At 57.8% G+C, this 16,294-nt stretch overlaps 5 protein-coding genes across 5 annotated transcripts; 1 reads left to right on the top strand and 4 right to left on the bottom strand.

Moving 5' to 3' along the window:
• Nucleotides 1-178: 178 nt before the first annotated feature.
• On the bottom strand, nt 179-2,368 carry EV422DRAFT_613514 (uncharacterized protein). Its single transcript, XM_053073911.1, has 2 exons — nt 1,880-2,368; nt 179-1,782 (listed from the first exon to the last, which is right to left on the bottom strand). The coding sequence occupies exons 1-2, from the start codon at nt 2,247-2,249 to the stop codon at nt 560-562; spliced, it is 1,593 nt and encodes a 530-aa protein (XP_052926744.1). The 5' UTR covers nt 2,250-2,368; the 3' UTR covers nt 179-559.
• A 498-nt stretch (nt 2,369-2,866) lies between these two features.
• Nucleotides 2,867-8,592, bottom strand: EV422DRAFT_523973 (uncharacterized protein). Its single transcript, XM_053069960.1, has one exon. It carries the CDS (start codon nt 8,151-8,153, stop codon nt 3,096-3,098), a length of 5,058 nt encoding a protein of 1,685 aa, XP_052926743.1. The 5' UTR covers nt 8,154-8,592; the 3' UTR covers nt 2,867-3,095.
• Nucleotides 8,593-8,876: 284 nt separating this feature from the next.
• Nucleotides 8,877-10,177, top strand: EV422DRAFT_523971 (inositol monophosphatase 1-like protein). Its single transcript, XM_053069959.1, has one exon. It carries the CDS (start codon nt 9,078-9,080, stop codon nt 9,987-9,989), a length of 912 nt encoding a protein of 303 aa, XP_052926742.1. The 5' UTR covers nt 8,877-9,077; the 3' UTR covers nt 9,990-10,177.
• On the bottom strand, nt 10,121-14,659 carry EV422DRAFT_566126 (P-loop containing nucleoside triphosphate hydrolase protein; the record flags this gene model as incomplete). The annotated part of the gene is made up of 2 exons (XM_053072391.1): nt 10,121-12,700; nt 12,767-14,659. The coding sequence occupies 2 exons, from the start codon at nt 14,657-14,659 to the stop codon at nt 10,121-10,123; spliced, it is 4,473 nt and encodes a 1,490-aa protein (XP_052926741.1).
• Nucleotides 14,660-15,342: 683 nt separating this feature from the next.
• EV422DRAFT_398200 (uncharacterized protein) lies at nt 15,343-16,261 on the bottom strand. Its single transcript, XM_053066921.1, has one exon. The coding sequence runs from the start codon at nt 16,144-16,146 to the stop codon at nt 15,529-15,531; it is 618 nt and encodes a 205-aa protein (XP_052926740.1). The 5' UTR covers nt 16,147-16,261; the 3' UTR covers nt 15,343-15,528.
• Between the last annotated feature and the right edge of the window lie 33 nt (nt 16,262-16,294).

The following is a 16,294-nucleotide window of genomic DNA, read 5'->3' as shown; positions in this document are numbered from 1 at the left end:
CTCTCCCACGGAGACTCATGCTGGGTCCAGGCTCAAGTGGATGTGCTCAGATGACGGAGTAGGAATCGCTCCCGATGACACAGTCCCGGCTGTAACGGACTTCTGGGACACTCATCCGTCGATGCGTGTGTATTGAGATGTGTAGATCATGGAACCTCAGCCGGCGTTTTGGAGGGGTGACATGTTACTTTTCACACTATCATATGCATTACATTATGGAAATCGAAAAAGATCACAAAACTCGAAGGAAAAAAAGATGTTGACACGCATACATCGGTTCGCGAGCGGGCATTAGGGGAAAGAGGGGGAAGGAAAAGAGCAGAGTGAAAAAACGACAGAAGAAAGATCAGAAACCATTAGGACAACATTGCTATGTAGAAAGTGCCTGCACGAAAAGAAAGAAAAAAGATCCCGCACCTATCCCACAATCGCATACCACACACGCCGTTTCCAAATTGGCATCCGAATGGAACCAGCTACGCCTTTGTCATCCGTTCGTATTTGCGGCGAAAGAAGCGAGGGGCGGACCAGTCGAAAACGAAACGTCTCATCGAGCCCTTTACGACCTCCCCCTAAGCCCGCCTTCCCACTCCCTCAAAAACGTCTGCGCAACGATCCTCGCATCATCCGGCGTAACCTCCGAGAACGAGTGTGTGGATCCCATTGTCGAGTTGGTCATTGGCGCAGTGACCCACGTCATCGTGGATCCGACTGACGACGCCGGTGCTTCGGTTGTCGAGGGCGCAGTGCTCGCATGAGAAGCGGGGCGAGGGGTGAGCGGGTGCAGGGGGGGTGTGGGGGGGAGATCCGGCGGTGGGGAGGTGAGAGGAGATGCGCGCCCGTCCCTTTTGGTGGTTGGTTTGGCGAAATCGGCGGGTACGACCGTCCGGATACTAGACGACGACGAGCGCATTGCGGTCTGGCGCGGGGGCGATGATGTCGCCGTGCCGCTTGTGGGGCGACGTGTAGACGCCGATGGACGGTATGTCGCCTGCGGGACCGCGATGGTCGTCGGGCGAGGTTTGGTGAACTCGATGTTGTTCGCGACACCGTCCCAGCTCACGCGGCCGGTGGGTGTTTGCCATTCGTGGATGGCGGCTTGTGTGGGGGATGTTGCGCGCGGGGGTGAAGTTGAAGAATGGGTGGGACGTTGGGTTGGGGGATAGATGTGGCGTGCCGTGTGCTCCTGCTGTTGCTGATAGTTGTTGCTGTGATGTCCATCGTTCTCAAATGCCGCATACGGCTCGCTCGCGGGCCTCGCACCTTCCCTAACTCTCCTCCCGACATTCACCGCGTTCGCAACAGGTGGAAGCGCCGCCCATTCGCTCATCGCAGCCGCCGTATCCCCCCCATATCCCCCAGCACCACCAGCATCCATATTGTTGAACCCTAACAAGTCATTGATAGCCCACACCCGCCTCTGCAGCTCCTCCGCCGCATCCCTCGACCCGCTACGGGTCTTATCCACCAGATCCCTCACCGACCATCCCGATCCCGACCGTGACTGCGGGCGGCCTCGATTTGCACTGTCCACGCTGCGACGATCTGGGGTATGTGGGCGCGTGAGGGTAGACTGGTTGCTGGGGGATGGGGTCCGCAAGGGGAGGGCGAAGGGGTGGAGGGAGGATGTCGAGGGTCGGTGGCGGGTTGTGTTACGGTTGGTGATCGTGGGCAGGGTTGGAAGGTGGATTTCGTCGTGTTTTGTGGGATATTTATGACGGGGGTGGAATCGGCGCCGGTAAAGGCAGAGGAGGAGGAGGAGAAAGAGGAGGAGGGCGCCGCCTGGGTGTTGACGAGAATGTAATGTGAGATAATCATGTAATCGGACGCAAAAGGAGCTGTCGAAAACCTGTGCCCAAAATCCGTTTCCGCTACTCACCAGCTGCAATCAACCCAATAGCCAACCTCGACAACTTCCCACGCCCGCCTCCAGCCCTGGGGTCAGCCATCACGCCCGTCGGGGTCGCCTCAGCCTTGGTCGACGCCGCGGGGTCAAGCGGGGCAAATGGCAAATTCAACGCTGTCGAAGTCGGTCGCGCGGTCGTTGCGGTCGTTGCCGTGGAGGCTGGTGTGTGGATCGAGACGGAGGATCTTGAGAATGTAGTGGTGGTAAGAGCGGGCGCTGTTGAGTTGGAAGGTGAAGGTGTGGGTGTGGGCGGGAGGACGGTGGACAGACGGGTGGTGGTGAGTGTGACAGTTGCGGTCTCGGGCGGCGGGAAGAACTCCGTTGGGAAGGGGAAGTCCGCCATGTTTGCGCCCGTGCCCGATGGGTTGCTCTCCGTGCGAAGACGAGCAGAGGCAGGCGAGCAGTTACCCGACGGACAGTCTTAAGCGAGCGAGCGAAAGAGAAGAAAGACGGAAGTGGGATGGGATGGGAAGTCATCTCTCCACAGTGACTGACGGGAGAGCTGTCAAAACGCGCTTGTCTTTTTGCGGAGTTCATTAATTGCGCATCGTACTGTATTAAAGTTTGTGTCGCACATGGACGGCACTCCATTCGTGCAGGACGGCTGACCTCCGCAACGAACAAGAATGACAATGATGCAGCTCACATGGATCAATTTTGGTGGGTCATTGACTTGATGCCCTGAGGATTCTACGGAATCTGGACCATGATGTAACTTCTAGTAGCAGACTGCACCTCCAGGCCAAAAAAAGGAGAGATGTGTAGGGCCCTACATCTCTACTCGATGATGTTAATCACACCCACCTCAGCCCTCCACTCGCAGGATTCCCAAAAAGCTTCCGTCCAGAAGCGTGGGGATTTGAGTGCTTGAGTCTGAGAGCTGCAATCGAAACCTGGTCTATGTGCGCATGAGAGGGCCCGACAACAGTCCAGGTATCGATAGACACAGCCCAGAAAACCCTTTTACTAATCGCATTGGCATTGTATTCGAAGTATAAGGGAGACAGAAGACCAAAAAGAAATGCAAGGCGCATAAAAAGAAGATATGGTGGAAACAAAGGCTAATCTCATACAAAGCATATCCGGCCGTGCGTCCCCGTCCAAACGTCCAAACAGTCCATCCGTTGTAGACAGAAAAGAGCTTGACGCAAAACCCAAAACCTCTCAACCCGCACATAATCAACACCTCTCACGCATACAACCGATCCCTACTCGAAAACACATTCCCCGCAACCGGCTGCTCCCACCTCGGCGGCCTTAGATACTCGGGCACGCTAATCCCCGGCACCGGATGCCCAACCCCAGCCCCACCACCAAACCCATAAGTCCGCATATCCGCGCCCCTATAATGCACCGGACTCGGCGCGCGATGTCTCGGCGGCGGCGCCAACCCGTGCCACAGACTCTCCCGATTGGGCGGCGGGACGGATTTCTCATACCACTCGTTATGGCGGTACCGGCGGAGACAGAATAGTAGGAGGAGAACAAGGGCGAGACCAAGCAGGCCGCCGATGACGCCACCGGCAATCTTGGCGGCGGAGGAGGTGGATGTGGTGGGGGCGGGGGACGTGTCGATGAGGGAGGGGGAGAGGCCCGGGGTGCTGGTCGCGGAGACGTAATCGGGTGCGGAGGGGTCGATGGGGTTGCTGCCGCCGTTGGCGATGGGGGCGGCATCGGCGGATTCAGGGGAGGTTGGCGTGGGAGTGGGAGAGGCGCTGGTGGTGGTGGAGTCGTCTATGAGGGATGTGGTGCTGAAACCGGGCACAGCTTCTTCGCTGGGGGGGAGGGACGGCGATGGGGTTGACGTGGATGTTGTGTCCGGTTCCGCGGTGGATGTTGCATCAGCTTCCGCGGTGGAAGTTGTGTCGGGTTCTGTGGTGGATGTTGCATCGCGTTCCGCGGAGGATGTTGCGGTAGATGAAGACGTTGTGACTACCTCCGCGGTCGACGACGTAGACGGCTCCACATCAACAGAAACCGATGTCGTATCAGGCACAACCGCCGCCGTCGATGCAGGAGCAGGCGGGGCAGGCGGCGCACCCGCAACTGCCCCAAATCCCCCTTGAGGACTCAACGCGACCGTAAAATCCGTTAAATGCGCACACTTACACACCGCCGTCCCGCTCACTTCGTCTACGGAGGCCACCGCACATCCGTCCGTCGCCCACCCCGCGGCAGCACTCCCGTCGCTGCTGGCGGCGCGCCACCATGCACAGACGAACCCGGCGGTCGGCTGTGCGCGTTGTTGGGCGAAGAGGTCGGTGGGGACGGGGAGCATGAGGGAGATGTCGGGGTTGGGGAGTTGAACGCTGAGCACTGATGCTGAGCTGGAGGTGTCGTAGAGAGTTAGGCTGAGCGATTGATTGCCTGGTACAAGCGCGCCGGCTGTGATGGAAATCGGAGCAGCAACCGACCCCGCCGTCCCGCACGCATACCGTACACACGACCCCGTCACCGCCGATGCGGGCACCGTAAACGCCGCGGAACAGAAGGAGAGATCCCCTCCACCTGAAGTGCTTACACTCCCGACCGTTTTCGCGACATACGGTTCCGCAAACTTGACCGTCTGCCCACACACGCCGCGGAGGTTTCGGATGACACACCCTTCAAGAACATCCAGTACGGCCCGGACACGGTCATCTGTCACCGCCGCCCCGCTCGCAGCCCCAGTCTTAACCGACCCCACCACCGAATCCACAACCTTCACCAACAACCCCGCCGCATTCGCATCCACACACCCGCCCGCGACCCTCGTGGTCGCATCAATCTGCGCCACAACACCCTCCAACGCCCCAAACACCCCCTCCACAATCCCACTCGTCAGATTCCAGCTCCCAAACGTGATAGCCTGCAACGCCTGCGCCATATACGGTCCACCCGAGGTCGCGTCCATGTAGATGTCGCGCGAGGAGAGCAGGAGGGTGTAGAGTTGCAGGAGTTTGGTGTGGTAGGGCGTGTTGAGCGCCACGGGGGTGAGCTGCTGGATGGCGACAATGAGGTTGGTTTGCGCGGTGCGGTAGTCGGAGGTGTGCCGGAAGGAGGTGATAGAGGTATCGAGGAAGGTGTAGTCGGACGGGGTGGGCTCTGCGTTTGCATCATAGCGGCGGTTGATGTGTACATTGATACCCACACCGACATCCGCTCGGGCGCGACGCTTGCCAAGCGCAGGCGCGGTTGCTCCCCCAGCAGTCGTATTGGGCGCCACCACCACACTATATATTGTCTGCACATCCCCCACCGACCCCGCCACGTCGCTCACATGCACCGTCAACTCATACGTTCCCTCGGACAATACCGTATCCAGCACACTCGACTCGCTCCTCGGCCCCAGATTCCTCCACACGGTCTCCATCCCCTTGCGGCGGATCCAGAAATCGTAGTACACTGGTTTAGCGAGCTGATCTGTCACCCACCCGGCGCAGGCGTACCGGAACACGTCGGTGTATGCGATTCCCGAGGTGGCGTTCAAGGCGCAGTAGCCGGCGGCGGGGGGCTCAAGGACGGTGGTGAGGAGGGTTGCAACTCCGGGGAGGGATGGGTTGGCGGCGTCGGTGGCGAGGACGGTGAAGCAGTAGCGGCCAGCAGGAATGAAGCTCTGTGGCGAGAAAGTCACCGCGTTCCCGTCCTGCGCTGTTTGAACAAGCGGGTTGGATGTGAATGTGACGGTTGAGAAGGTTTCGTTGTAGCAGGTTTCGTTGGAGAACCAGGTGTAGGTTACCGCTGAGAGGGCGGAAATGGACAGCGGATCCACGGCGGCGGTGAGCGTGTACGTGTCCCAAGCCGACGGATGCGGCGACGACGGACTTATACTCAACATTGGGGCAACGGTGCTTCCCCCCGCATCCACGGCATTCAACGCCAATTTCCCCGCATACTCATTCTCGGCCCCCGTCGAAATCCTGACCGCTAAGAAATCAAACTCATACCGCCCAGGTGCCAAAAACCCGGTGATGTTAGCCCCGTGGCAGACAGCGGGTACAGCGAGGTCCTGCCCCGTTTCCTGCTTGAAGCAGCCGGTGTCGCCTTTTCCCTGAGAGTTATCCAACCGCTTGCATTCCCAGATGCAGGTGAAGTCCGTGAGGTTTGTGGATGCGAGGGGGTACCCGCTGTCGAAGATGGATGTGGAGAGTAACAACGGAGGTGGAGGGATGTGTTCGATGTTGCTGGTCGTTCCTGCGGTCAGCTCGGTGATGGTGGCGGGGGTGATGCGGTCGAGCTCGGAGGTGAAGGTGTAGTTGAGGAACCAGGGGGTGGAATCTGGCACGTCGGAATATTGCGCTTGTACCACAAATGAGTAGAGGCGTTGTACGGACATGGTGTATTGTGGCAGCACGACGGTTGTGACGACGCCGTCGACCGGGACGTCGGGGGAGGACCACGCGAAGGAGACGGGACGCTGTTGGCCGCATGTTGCGTGTGCTTCCGCTTTCACGGTGTGGAGCTGATCTAGCGGTGCATCGTTACCCGGTCCGACAATCGTGACGTAGGGTACATCACTCCTCGGCAATTTCTCGGTCACGAACGAAGCGGACCCACTCCCACCAAGGAAATTCTGCATATAAAACGACACCGTGACCGGCCCGACGGGGAACGCCGAGGCAGGAACGGTGTAAACCAGCACATTCTGCGTCCGAAACGCCGTTTCGAATTTATCCAGCTCAACCTGAATACTAGCCGTTGGCGGATCAACAGTGAATCTAGTGCTGTTAAAGTTCCGCCCGAGAGCCCCCATCGTCCGAGATAAATCATACGTGACGTCCGCGCACTCGCTCACGATCTGCGGGACGGTGATACGCACGTCGGGGGTCACGATCTGGGATTTGTCGAGGACGCCTGTGACGATTGTCCCGCCCGTCGCAGTCTGACTAAGTTGCTGACCGGCAGTCCACACTGCCCCGGGACGCACGGAAAGGATATCGCCAATGTAAATCGGTTCCAAGCCGGCGTTTTCGATTCCCAGCACGCCCTGCGCGCCAACGTTGATACGGAATGTCCGTGGGCCCATGCGTTGCACGCGACACTCTGCCGTGGCGTTGCGGAACCACAATCGCCCGTTACGTGTGGAGGGATTAGACCAGATCTTATCGCACCCAAAAGATTCGCGACCTGTGGCAGCCGAGATGGTCCGCAGGGCGTTGGCGAGCGGGTCGGTCATGAAGATGTTCGTATCGTATACCGCTACTGGACGATCGAATTCGGCTTCGATAGCCCCCGTGCCCGTGAAATGCGCCGATATGAGCTGCGGTGCCCCCGCGCGGTAGTAGAGCAACAGAGGTTGGTTGACAACGATACTGACGAACTCGGTGGGACGCCAGAGATAACTGTTGCTTAGCCCGCCATAGGGTGATAAATCGACCTGCGGGGTGTAGTACAGCAGGTTGAGTTCCAGCACGCCGCTTTGGTCAAGTTCCGGGGTGACGCATTGGTAAGTTGCGTCGGACGCCGACCAGGTTGCTGGGGAGGAGGAGACGGCGGTGGTGTTAAACACGCAGAGAGGCGTGCCGACGGGGGGCAATAACCCGATCCCGACGATAGTGACGGGGTTGGCGTTGTCGACTATTACCCTACTCGGAAATACCCTCGTGGCAATCGATTTCACGGGGTCGACCCAACGTATATCATGCACGACATCAACCCCATTGACAGTAAGTCCGAACCCGCCATTCTTGTACGCGGCGCCAGCTAGCTCGACGGCGTCCGTGTCGACCAGCACGACGGCCAGGGTGTCGGAGAGGACGGTGAGCTGGGCGGCGCCTGTGGGCAGGGAAGCGTTGGTGAGCTTGATGTCGTACGTGGATGCGTCGAGGGAGGTATAGTTCGTCCCGACGAGGGAGATGTATTGCGGGCCGCGGCTAGTGTAGACGGAGGGCGGGTCGACGGAGGTGATGGTAATGTAGGCTTCGCCTGGGGGTGTGTACTCTGCAGGTATTATGTCGTTGGAGGGTGTCGGTGTGGGTGTGTCTGTGGTGGATGTTGGGGTAGCTGCTGCTGTTATATCGGTTGCAGAATCTGTGCTGCTGTTGCTGCTGCTGCTGGTGCTTGTGCTCGTCGATAATGATGCATCACTAGTCGATGCCAGATCCGTTGGCGGAACACCATTAACCTGCCGTCGATCAACATCCAGCTTCACTTCAAAGTCCGCGTCGTTCCGACGATGTCCGACAGCAGCTGCAAATACAATCTCGCTGCACAGAAAAGCAAGTATTACCAGCAAAAGGATGCATCGTTGTAGGCGACGTGTGGGCATCGCCGTTGGGGTGTGGCGCGAAATTTTGAAAGTTACTGATATCCACAGCGCCCGATAGCGAATAGGAAATAGTGACGTTCTATGGGGGCAGATAAGAATTGGCGGAATGACAGCTGGGTTTTCCTCCTCGCTTTTCTGTCTAGCGCATAGAGAAGTGTGGGTGCCGACGAATGCAACGCGAGTAAAGGCTCGTTGTCTTCAGAGTATCGGAACAGTCCCTTCTTTTCTTCATGCGGTATGACGTGCAAGGTGTGGACTGCGCGCTTTTTTTGTGTCTTCCTTGAATAAGCGAGTAAGGTGCTAATCCAATCGTGGCCAGTGAAGCATGTGGGTGGGAAGGGGCGTACACCTGCTGAGCGGACTTTCGCCAGCAGAATGACAGGATGGCTGACATGAAGGACGCCCGCGCTGTCGAAATCTGTCTGGAAGCCATTTTGACATAATAGCTCCGGGAAAGCTTTACGCTGACGCGGACGTCAAGAGGGCATATCGTAGGATTACTCCTGGATAGATGAGGGCATTGGAAGTTATCGGCGGGAACGGAGTGGGGAAGCGATGCGTGGTTTTAGTTCACGATCGTGTTCGTCTGAAGCGAGACTAGGCGTGGAATCGACGCAAGGGATCTTCACTCGGCGAGCGCAAGCTCTGAGCTGAACGGACGGAGCATACTTTGATGTCTATATTTAATCCAAAAGAGAATTCGCACGAGTGCATAATGAAGGCTGCCATTGCTCGTCCTCCTGATGTTGGTCGCTGCTGGGTTCGTCAAGCGGTGGGAGTGCGGGTAGGCCCAAGGCGATTGATTTTGCGGAAGTGGCTCCCCGCGTGTTCTCCAGTGCTTCTCGCTGTGAGAGGAGGGCGGAACCCACTGCAGCTTGACTAAGGCAACCCCAATCAGGACATCTTCCGTCAAACCAACCGAACATGACCACCCAAACCCCCGACTACGCCCCCCATCTGGCGTCCGCCCTCTCCATCGCCCGCACCGCCGGCGCCACAATCCACACCGCCTTCCACAACCGCACCTCCCTCCACATCGACCTCAAAAACGCCAACGACGCCGACCTCGTCACCCAAGTCGACCGCAACGTCGAGGCAGCCATCTTCTCCCACCTCCGTGCTCAGTTCCCCTCCCACAGATTTGTCGGCGAGGAGGGCACCGCGGCTGCGGGGGACGCGCATACCGGGTTGGGTGATCACGCTGAGGATGATACCCCGACATGGGTGGTGGATCCGGTGGACGGGACGACGAATTTCGTGCATGGATTCCCGTTCGTGGCGGTTAGTATCGCACTGGTGGTCCGCGGGATTCCCGTTGTTGGCGTCGTGCATAACCCGGTCATGAACGAGACATTCCACGCTGTGATCGGTCAAGGCGCTTTCTTGAACGATGTGCCCATCCCGACCCCGCCGCTTCGCCCGTTGGCCTCCCTCGCGTCCGCGTTGATTGCGACGGAATATGGGTCGGATAGAGGGGAGGAGATCTTGGGCCCGAAAGTGCATGCGTTACATGATATTGTCTCTTCACCGGCACGCGGCGTGCGCTCCCTCGGTTCCGCAGCGCTGACGATGTGTTATGTCGCGCGCGGAGCGTTGGATGCGTATTGGGAGGCGGGGGTGCATGCGTGGGATGTGGCAGCTGCGGCGGTGATTTTGACCGAGGCGGGTGGGTTGGTTGCGAATTGGAAGGATGTGAATGCTGGTGGGGCTGTGAAGTATGATTTGTGTGCGCGGAATGTAGTGTGTGTGAGAAAGACGCCGGAGGGAGCGCAGGCGAGGAGTATTTTGGAGGGGATTAGGGGGAAATTGACGCCGGTGGAGTACACGAGGGATTGACTCTTTCATGTCCACAAGTAGTCGCTTAATTTACAACAAAACTAGAAATAAAGATAAGCCGGCGAAATGCTTTACACATGCAGGAAAGCAACGAGTGATTCTACAGACTGCATAAACTACTTGCCCCCTACTCAAAAATCACTATCACTCCCACTCTCCCCCCTCTGATCCCACCTCTCCCTCTTCCCCGCCATCCCCTTCCCAAGCACCTCCCCCAAACACCTCCTCATCTCCCCCACCCTAACGTCATCCCTCTCCCCACCCTCCTCATCCTCCCCCCACAACCTCGCCGGCGGCCAATACGCGCTCAACCCAGCGTGCACTTCATCAGGGACCCAGTGCAGGTACCCCTCGAGTAGAAACTTGCTGTCGACGGTCCGCCAGTGGTGCAGGAGCGCGGCCCGTGTGGAGATGGCGTTGGTAAGGAGGGGTGTGAGGAGCGCCTGGGATTTGGCGTGGGTTGCGCCCCATGCTTTCGTCAACGTCAGGGGCTTCGTCAACAGGTACGGTGTCAACATCGGTAGAATCTCCTCCTCCACCTCTTTCCCCTTCTTCGCTTTAGCCCGTTTGCGTTGTTTCGCGTTTGTCGCTGTTGCTGGTGTCGCTAACGGCATCAACGGCACCTTGCCCTCGACAAAAGCCCTCGCAAACCACCGACTCCGATCCTCCACCCTCGGCAACACACATTCCCTCGCTGGCAACTCCCACATCTTCGGTCCCAGCGTAGGTACACAGAACCCGACCACCGCGTCCTGAGGTATATCATACCGCGGTTCGGGCTGCTCCATGATCTTGCCCAACCTACATAGAGTCTTGGGCGCCACGTTCGCGATCCACGTGTCCTTGACTGCAGTCACCCCCTTCATCCATCGGCGGACATAGGGTGTGCCCTCTTTATCGACGGGAACAGTCAGACCGCCGCGATTAGCAACCACCCCGGAGTTATCCGCGCTAATCTTCTCCTCGCGCCCCATCAACTCCTCAAACACCACATACACGGGTGCGGGCCGTTCACGGTACAGACAGCTCCCCGGGTGGATCTGGCACACCTCGTCTTTCGCGCCCCACATGGTTCGGTAGAGCGGTGTGAATTTCGCTCCGTTGAACCCGCGGGAGGTGGCTTCGTCTAGCCGGGCGATACGGTCGGAGAAGGCGGAGAGGACAACTTGCAGGATTGCGGCGCAGTCGCGGGGGGTTGGGGGTGGGAGGCGAGGGTCGACGCATAATTCACTCACTGCGGGATACAATTTACCATCGTTCCCCAGGGAGAGTTTGACGAGGATGGTGAGCTGTTGCCGCAGTTTCCGCATCTCGTCCATGGCTTTATGGCGGAGGAAATGTGAATCGCAGAACGCTTGTAACGAGGCGTCTGCCCGCGTGGATTGGGCCGCGTGGGCGCCGATGGCGCGGAGGAGTCGGAGTGCGTCGGAGGTGGGTGGGTCGCCGGAGAAGAGGGCCATTGTCTTATAGAACGACGCGCGTTTCTTGCTTCTGCGGGATTTCTCCCCGTCTTCCTCGTCACCATCACCATCACCATCACCACCATCGTCAGCATCAGCGGTGTTGCCGAGTATATCCTCATCCTTCAAAAACGGATCCCCGACGGATAACCCCGCGACCAACGCCACGACATAGGCCAATATATTCCCCGGCTGGCTCGCGGCGATCACCAGCATCTTAGCATACCGCGGCGCCACCGGGAATTTAGCCATCACCTTCCCCAACTCGGTAATCTTCAACACCTGGGTTTCAGAGTCCAACGCGCCGAGATACGTCAACAGCTTCTCCGCCGCACGGAGGTTATCCCTCCCCGGCGGGGTCGGGAACGGGAACCCAACGACGTTGTTGATGCCCATACTCTTCATCTGCAACACCACACCTTCAATCGGCACCCTCAGAATCTCCGGCTGCGAAAACTGGTCAAAGTAATCGTTGAACACCGCCGAACTGAACAACCTATAACAATGCCCGGGCCCCGTTCGTCCGGCTCGTCCCGCACGTTGGTCGGCTGATGCGCGGGAAGTCCAGCAGACCTGGTAAGTCTGTGCGCCGGAGTGGGTGTCGTATCTTCGTTCTTTGACTTTTCCGCAGTCGACGACGTATTTGATGCCCGGGATCGTGAGTGAGGTTTCGGCGACGTTGGTGGCGATGACGACGAGGCGGGTGTTTGGTGGGGGGGAGGAAAAGACGCGCATTTGGGCGGCGGTGGGGAGGAGGGAGTAGAGGGGGAGGACATGCAGGGGGAGGGGTTCTGTTGCGGTTTTAGGGTCTTGGCGGTTGTTCAGTTCTGTTGCTTCGTCGTCTTCGTCCCCGCTGAGACCGCCCAGTACATCCACATGCTCTTCCTCATCGTCCTCATCGTTCGCTCCCTCAGCGTCACTATCGGATTGGTAATCATCCTGTCCCCTCCCCATCTCCACATCGGCGCTCTCATCCCCCTCCTCAAACAACGACCCCGCCCCGCTCTCCCCCTCTGCGGTCGCAACCGGTTTCAGAGCCGCATCCTCAATTTCATTCGGTTCGAGTTCGTTCGCCTGCTTCATCGGAAACTCTTTACGGAGTTTGCGCACGAGGACTTGGATCTCTTGTTGGCCGGTCATAAAGACGAGGATGCCGCCGGGGGGGAGTTTGGTGTGGATTTTGGTGATCTTCTTGAAGGCTTCGGAGCTATAGTCGAGTTCGGGGGTTACTTTGTTGTAGTGGATTACGACCTGGAAGAATTGTGGATCAGCACATAATCATGGGGATGCGCCTATGGGAACAGTCCAATGCTATACCTTATGTTGCCGTCCATCCACCTTCACAACGGGAGGTTTCTTCTCATTTGTCGGAAACAAGGTCTTATTGAGCGTAAAGTCCTCCACTCTCAGCGTCGCGGACATGATCACCAGCTTCAACGGCTTGGCACCCTCGATCTTCCCCGAGTTCCTCAACGCGACAATACGGGTCAGCCACCCAATAAGCACATCCGTCCCAACAGTCCGTTCGTGCGCCTCATCAATGATAATACACGAGTAATGCGATAGCAACAGATCCGCAGGTCGCTGTGTTCCACTGGTCGCAGATTTCGATTGTTCGCCACCGGCAGCCAAACTCAGCTCCCGGAGAAGAATACCATCCGTCATGAACTTGATCCGCGTATTCTTCCCCGTATTCCCTTTATCATACCTAATCTGGTACGCCACCTCCCCACCCTTCAACGCCATCTCATCCGCGACACGGCGCGCCATCGACACCGCCGCGACACGCCGGGGCTGTGTTATGCCGACCATGCCCGGGAACATCGGGTGTGCGGGGTCACCGAAGCCGGCTTCGTAGAGGAATTGCGGGACCTGGGTGGTTTTGCCGGACCCAGTTTCACCGCAGAGGATGGTGACGTCGTTGTTGGTGATGGCGTCCATGATGGGTTGTTCTTCCATAACGACGGGGAGGGAGATGCGGGCGAGTTGGATGGATTCGGGGCGGGCGACGGGGACGTGGAAGGCGGGTTTTGAAGGGGCGGTAGGTTTTGGTTTTGGTGGTTGTTTGGTGTCGCCTTTTAAGTGGGTTGGAGCGGATGAACTGACGATGGGCTGGGGTAGCGTTTCGCCGTCCACGATGTTGGCAGCCCAGATGGCTTTCTTCTGATCAGCTTGTGGGGGCACCGCTTCAGTATCGGCGACTGCCTCAGCGACTCCATCCCTTTGTCCATCCGAATGCGAATCATCAGAATCAGATCCGTACATATTGGCCGGAACCTCCGCCTTTTTCTTCTGCTGCTTCTTCTTTTTCCGTTTCGGTATTGCGATTTCGGTAAACTCGCCTTCCGCCCCATCGGCGGCTTTCCTCTTCAACGCACCTCCGAATGCTGATGGTTTCAGTGCGGATCCAAAGGCCTGTGGTGCTGCAGCAGCATCCGCTTTTGATGCTGATGCGCTCTCCTCGAAAACCTGCACTACGGGTGCCTTTGGCTTCGCTGATGAGGTTGTGAGACTGCTGCCGAAGGCCCTTCCTACTATCCCTATTGAGGGATCTTCCTCGATTTCGTTTTCGATGTCAGCATCCTCATCCCCGTCATGATCCTCACCCTCGCCTTCACTCATCTCCATGCCATCGGCATTCTCCTCATCAACCTCCCGTTCAACCAACAACCTAACCGCATTGTCCGACCTCGCGATCCCCTTCCTCTCCTCCAACAGCGCCTGCCTCAGCTTCTCCTTCGCAGTCAGCTTCGTCTGTCCAAACGCCTTACTGGACCTCAGAAACTCCGAAGCGTCAAACGTCTGCTCGCTCAACTTTTTCAGTAAACTGACTCGCTCCTCCTTCTTCAGCTGCTTTTCGATGAACTTTTCGAGCCGCTTCTTTTTCTTGGAGGTGATTTTCCCCGTGGGGGCTTCTGGTAATGCGCTGTAGTCGGTTGGGGCGGACTCGCCGGGTATCAGCATTGTTGGGTTGGCGGAGCTGGAGGCCGTGTACGTTATGTCGTCCTCGTCCCCTGCGGTTGCTGCTGCCGAGTGAGCAGCCTTATTCGACGTTCCGCTGCCATTGGAGGGCTTTGCATTCGTCGTTGAGGTTTTCTTTGCCAGACTTTTGAGCCCGCCGTCTCTAGCACTTGGATGTGGTTTTGCGGTTTTTGCGAGGCGGGAGCCAGCCCTGGCCTTCTCATTGTACCTCGGTCGCAGCTTCCCCATGCTGTGTGCGTTCTCTTTGTAGGTATATGAAGGGGGCGTTGACCGGTAATGCCGTGTGGTCGTTTTAGCAGAGAGACGATTCGAGCTTCCAAAACTCTCAGAGGGGATTTACGTGAGGAGTTGGCGCGCAAGCCACACCAACGCCACACAACACGCCACGCCCCTCGCGCTGTCGGATTCCTCTGTTCGCTCATTTGCATTCACTCCGCTCAAAGCATCATTTGTTTTCGCACAACTAAATGAACACTCCTGCACAGTATTCCGAGATATTGTTATGGTGTACAGTTATAAGCTACTCTATAAGTTATCTCTTGTCGTCGCTTTCTTCCATATTTCCGATCGAGCGTTCGTTGGCTGCGACGGCGACGTCTTCGCGGAACGCTGACTTCTTCATTAAACGGCTGTGTTCATTTAACGGCGAGAGTCCGGCTTGTCGTCCTGGTCCTTGTCGTCCCGTCCATAGACAGTCCCGTACCCTCCCGGTAAAACTCCGCTGACGGTGCCGTAATGCGCCAGGAGGGCGGACTACCGCGTGAAGTCAATATTCCCGCATATACTGCATCTTGACCGTGCAAGGGACCGATTGGATAGTGGGCGTCATGGCTCTCTTCTCCCCGGTACAAAGATAATTTTCGGGCTTTCCTTTCGGTAGAGACCCAGATGGCTCTTTCAGCGCGCACCAGTTTCAAGTCGTTCATGGTGCTGGTCATAGCAGCCCCTAACCAGGGAGCCTCTTTCCGACACTATGTCAACTGAGCGCGGGTCCTCCTGCAGGCCGCACTCGAACGGGCGAACCTTTTGACATTGACCCATCTCGCATTCGCTGCAAACCCTCCTCCGACCCTCTGGCCGGAACGAACGCGCGGAGTTCACTGGTGACGTGATGGTAGTGGCGACGGCGTCATTGCTGGACCGTGGGAGCCGTTTCCGCCTCGATCTAGTTGCAGAGACTTCGCTCTCTGTCTCGGCAGGTGTAACGAAGTCTGCGGCACAGAAATCGGGACAGGAGAAATGATTGGGTTCTGATTTCGGTATATGAAGGGCCTCGTTGATTGCGCTAACAACTTCGTGAAGTGCGATGGGATATCGATCTGTATACCCTCTGCCAGCTCAGCGTGCCCCGGGAGGGTTGCCTTAGCCTGTTCAGCCGTAAGGATTCCATCCTTGTACATGTTCGAAACCGATTTCCGCGTCTTCTCGATCAGGTCGGGCTTCTTCTTGTCGAATGTGGCATTCAGAAGCTGGTCCGAGACCACGTCGTTATGTGCGGGGCCATCAATGTCCCTCAAAGTCCGCAGATGGTCACTGATCTTTGACGCCCAGTGTTCGTCGCATCTCTCCATAGGCATGTTTTTTGGGAGGCTTTCCAGGCATGTGAGCGTGCCAAGGTGCGGTAGGGGTACCCCCGATCGGCTTGAGTGTAATCGGACGACATCAGGGGCATATGCGCGTGGTGGCTTCTGCATCGGGTGGGGGCCCTGAACCATCGGTCCAGCTGCACAAGCCGCCCATGCTGCCAAGCCTCCCCGCTTCAACCGCTCAACATATCCGCCAATACTCCCCTCCACAAGCGTTCATGGCCGCCAGGTCCAGGTCGGTGATGAATAGATCGCCCTCGAGGCCGAAATCTGATCT

This window comes from Fimicolochytrium jonesii (assembly GCF_025526975.1).
Source record: "Fimicolochytrium jonesii strain JEL569 chromosome Unknown EV422scaffold_7, whole genome shotgun sequence".
Lineage (NCBI taxonomy): Eukaryota > Fungi > Chytridiomycota > Chytridiomycetes > Spizellomycetales > Powellomycetaceae > Fimicolochytrium > Fimicolochytrium jonesii.
This window is presented reverse-complemented; position numbering and strand designations above follow the sequence as displayed.

What these genes read in the sequence shown, in the direction of transcription:
- EV422DRAFT_613514 (XM_053073911.1), bottom strand. Translation starts at nt 2,249, where the DNA reads ATGGCGGACTTCCCCTTCCCAACGGAGTTCTTCCCGCCGCCCGAGACC. An exon ending in TATTGGGTTGATTGCAGCTG is followed by an intron (nt 1,783 to 1,879) that starts GTGAGTAGCGGA and finishes GTCAACACCCAG; the next exon opens with GCGGCGCCCTCCTCCTCTTT.
- EV422DRAFT_398200 (XM_053066921.1), bottom strand. Translation starts at nt 16,146, where the DNA reads ATGGTTCAGGGCCCCCACCCGATGCAGAAGCCACCACGCGCATATGCC.
- EV422DRAFT_523971 (XM_053069959.1), top strand. Translation starts at nt 9,078, where the DNA reads ATGACCACCCAAACCCCCGACTACGCCCCCCATCTGGCGTCCGCCCTC.
- EV422DRAFT_523973 (XM_053069960.1), bottom strand. Translation starts at nt 8,153, where the DNA reads ATGCCCACACGTCGCCTACAACGATGCATCCTTTTGCTGGTAATACTT.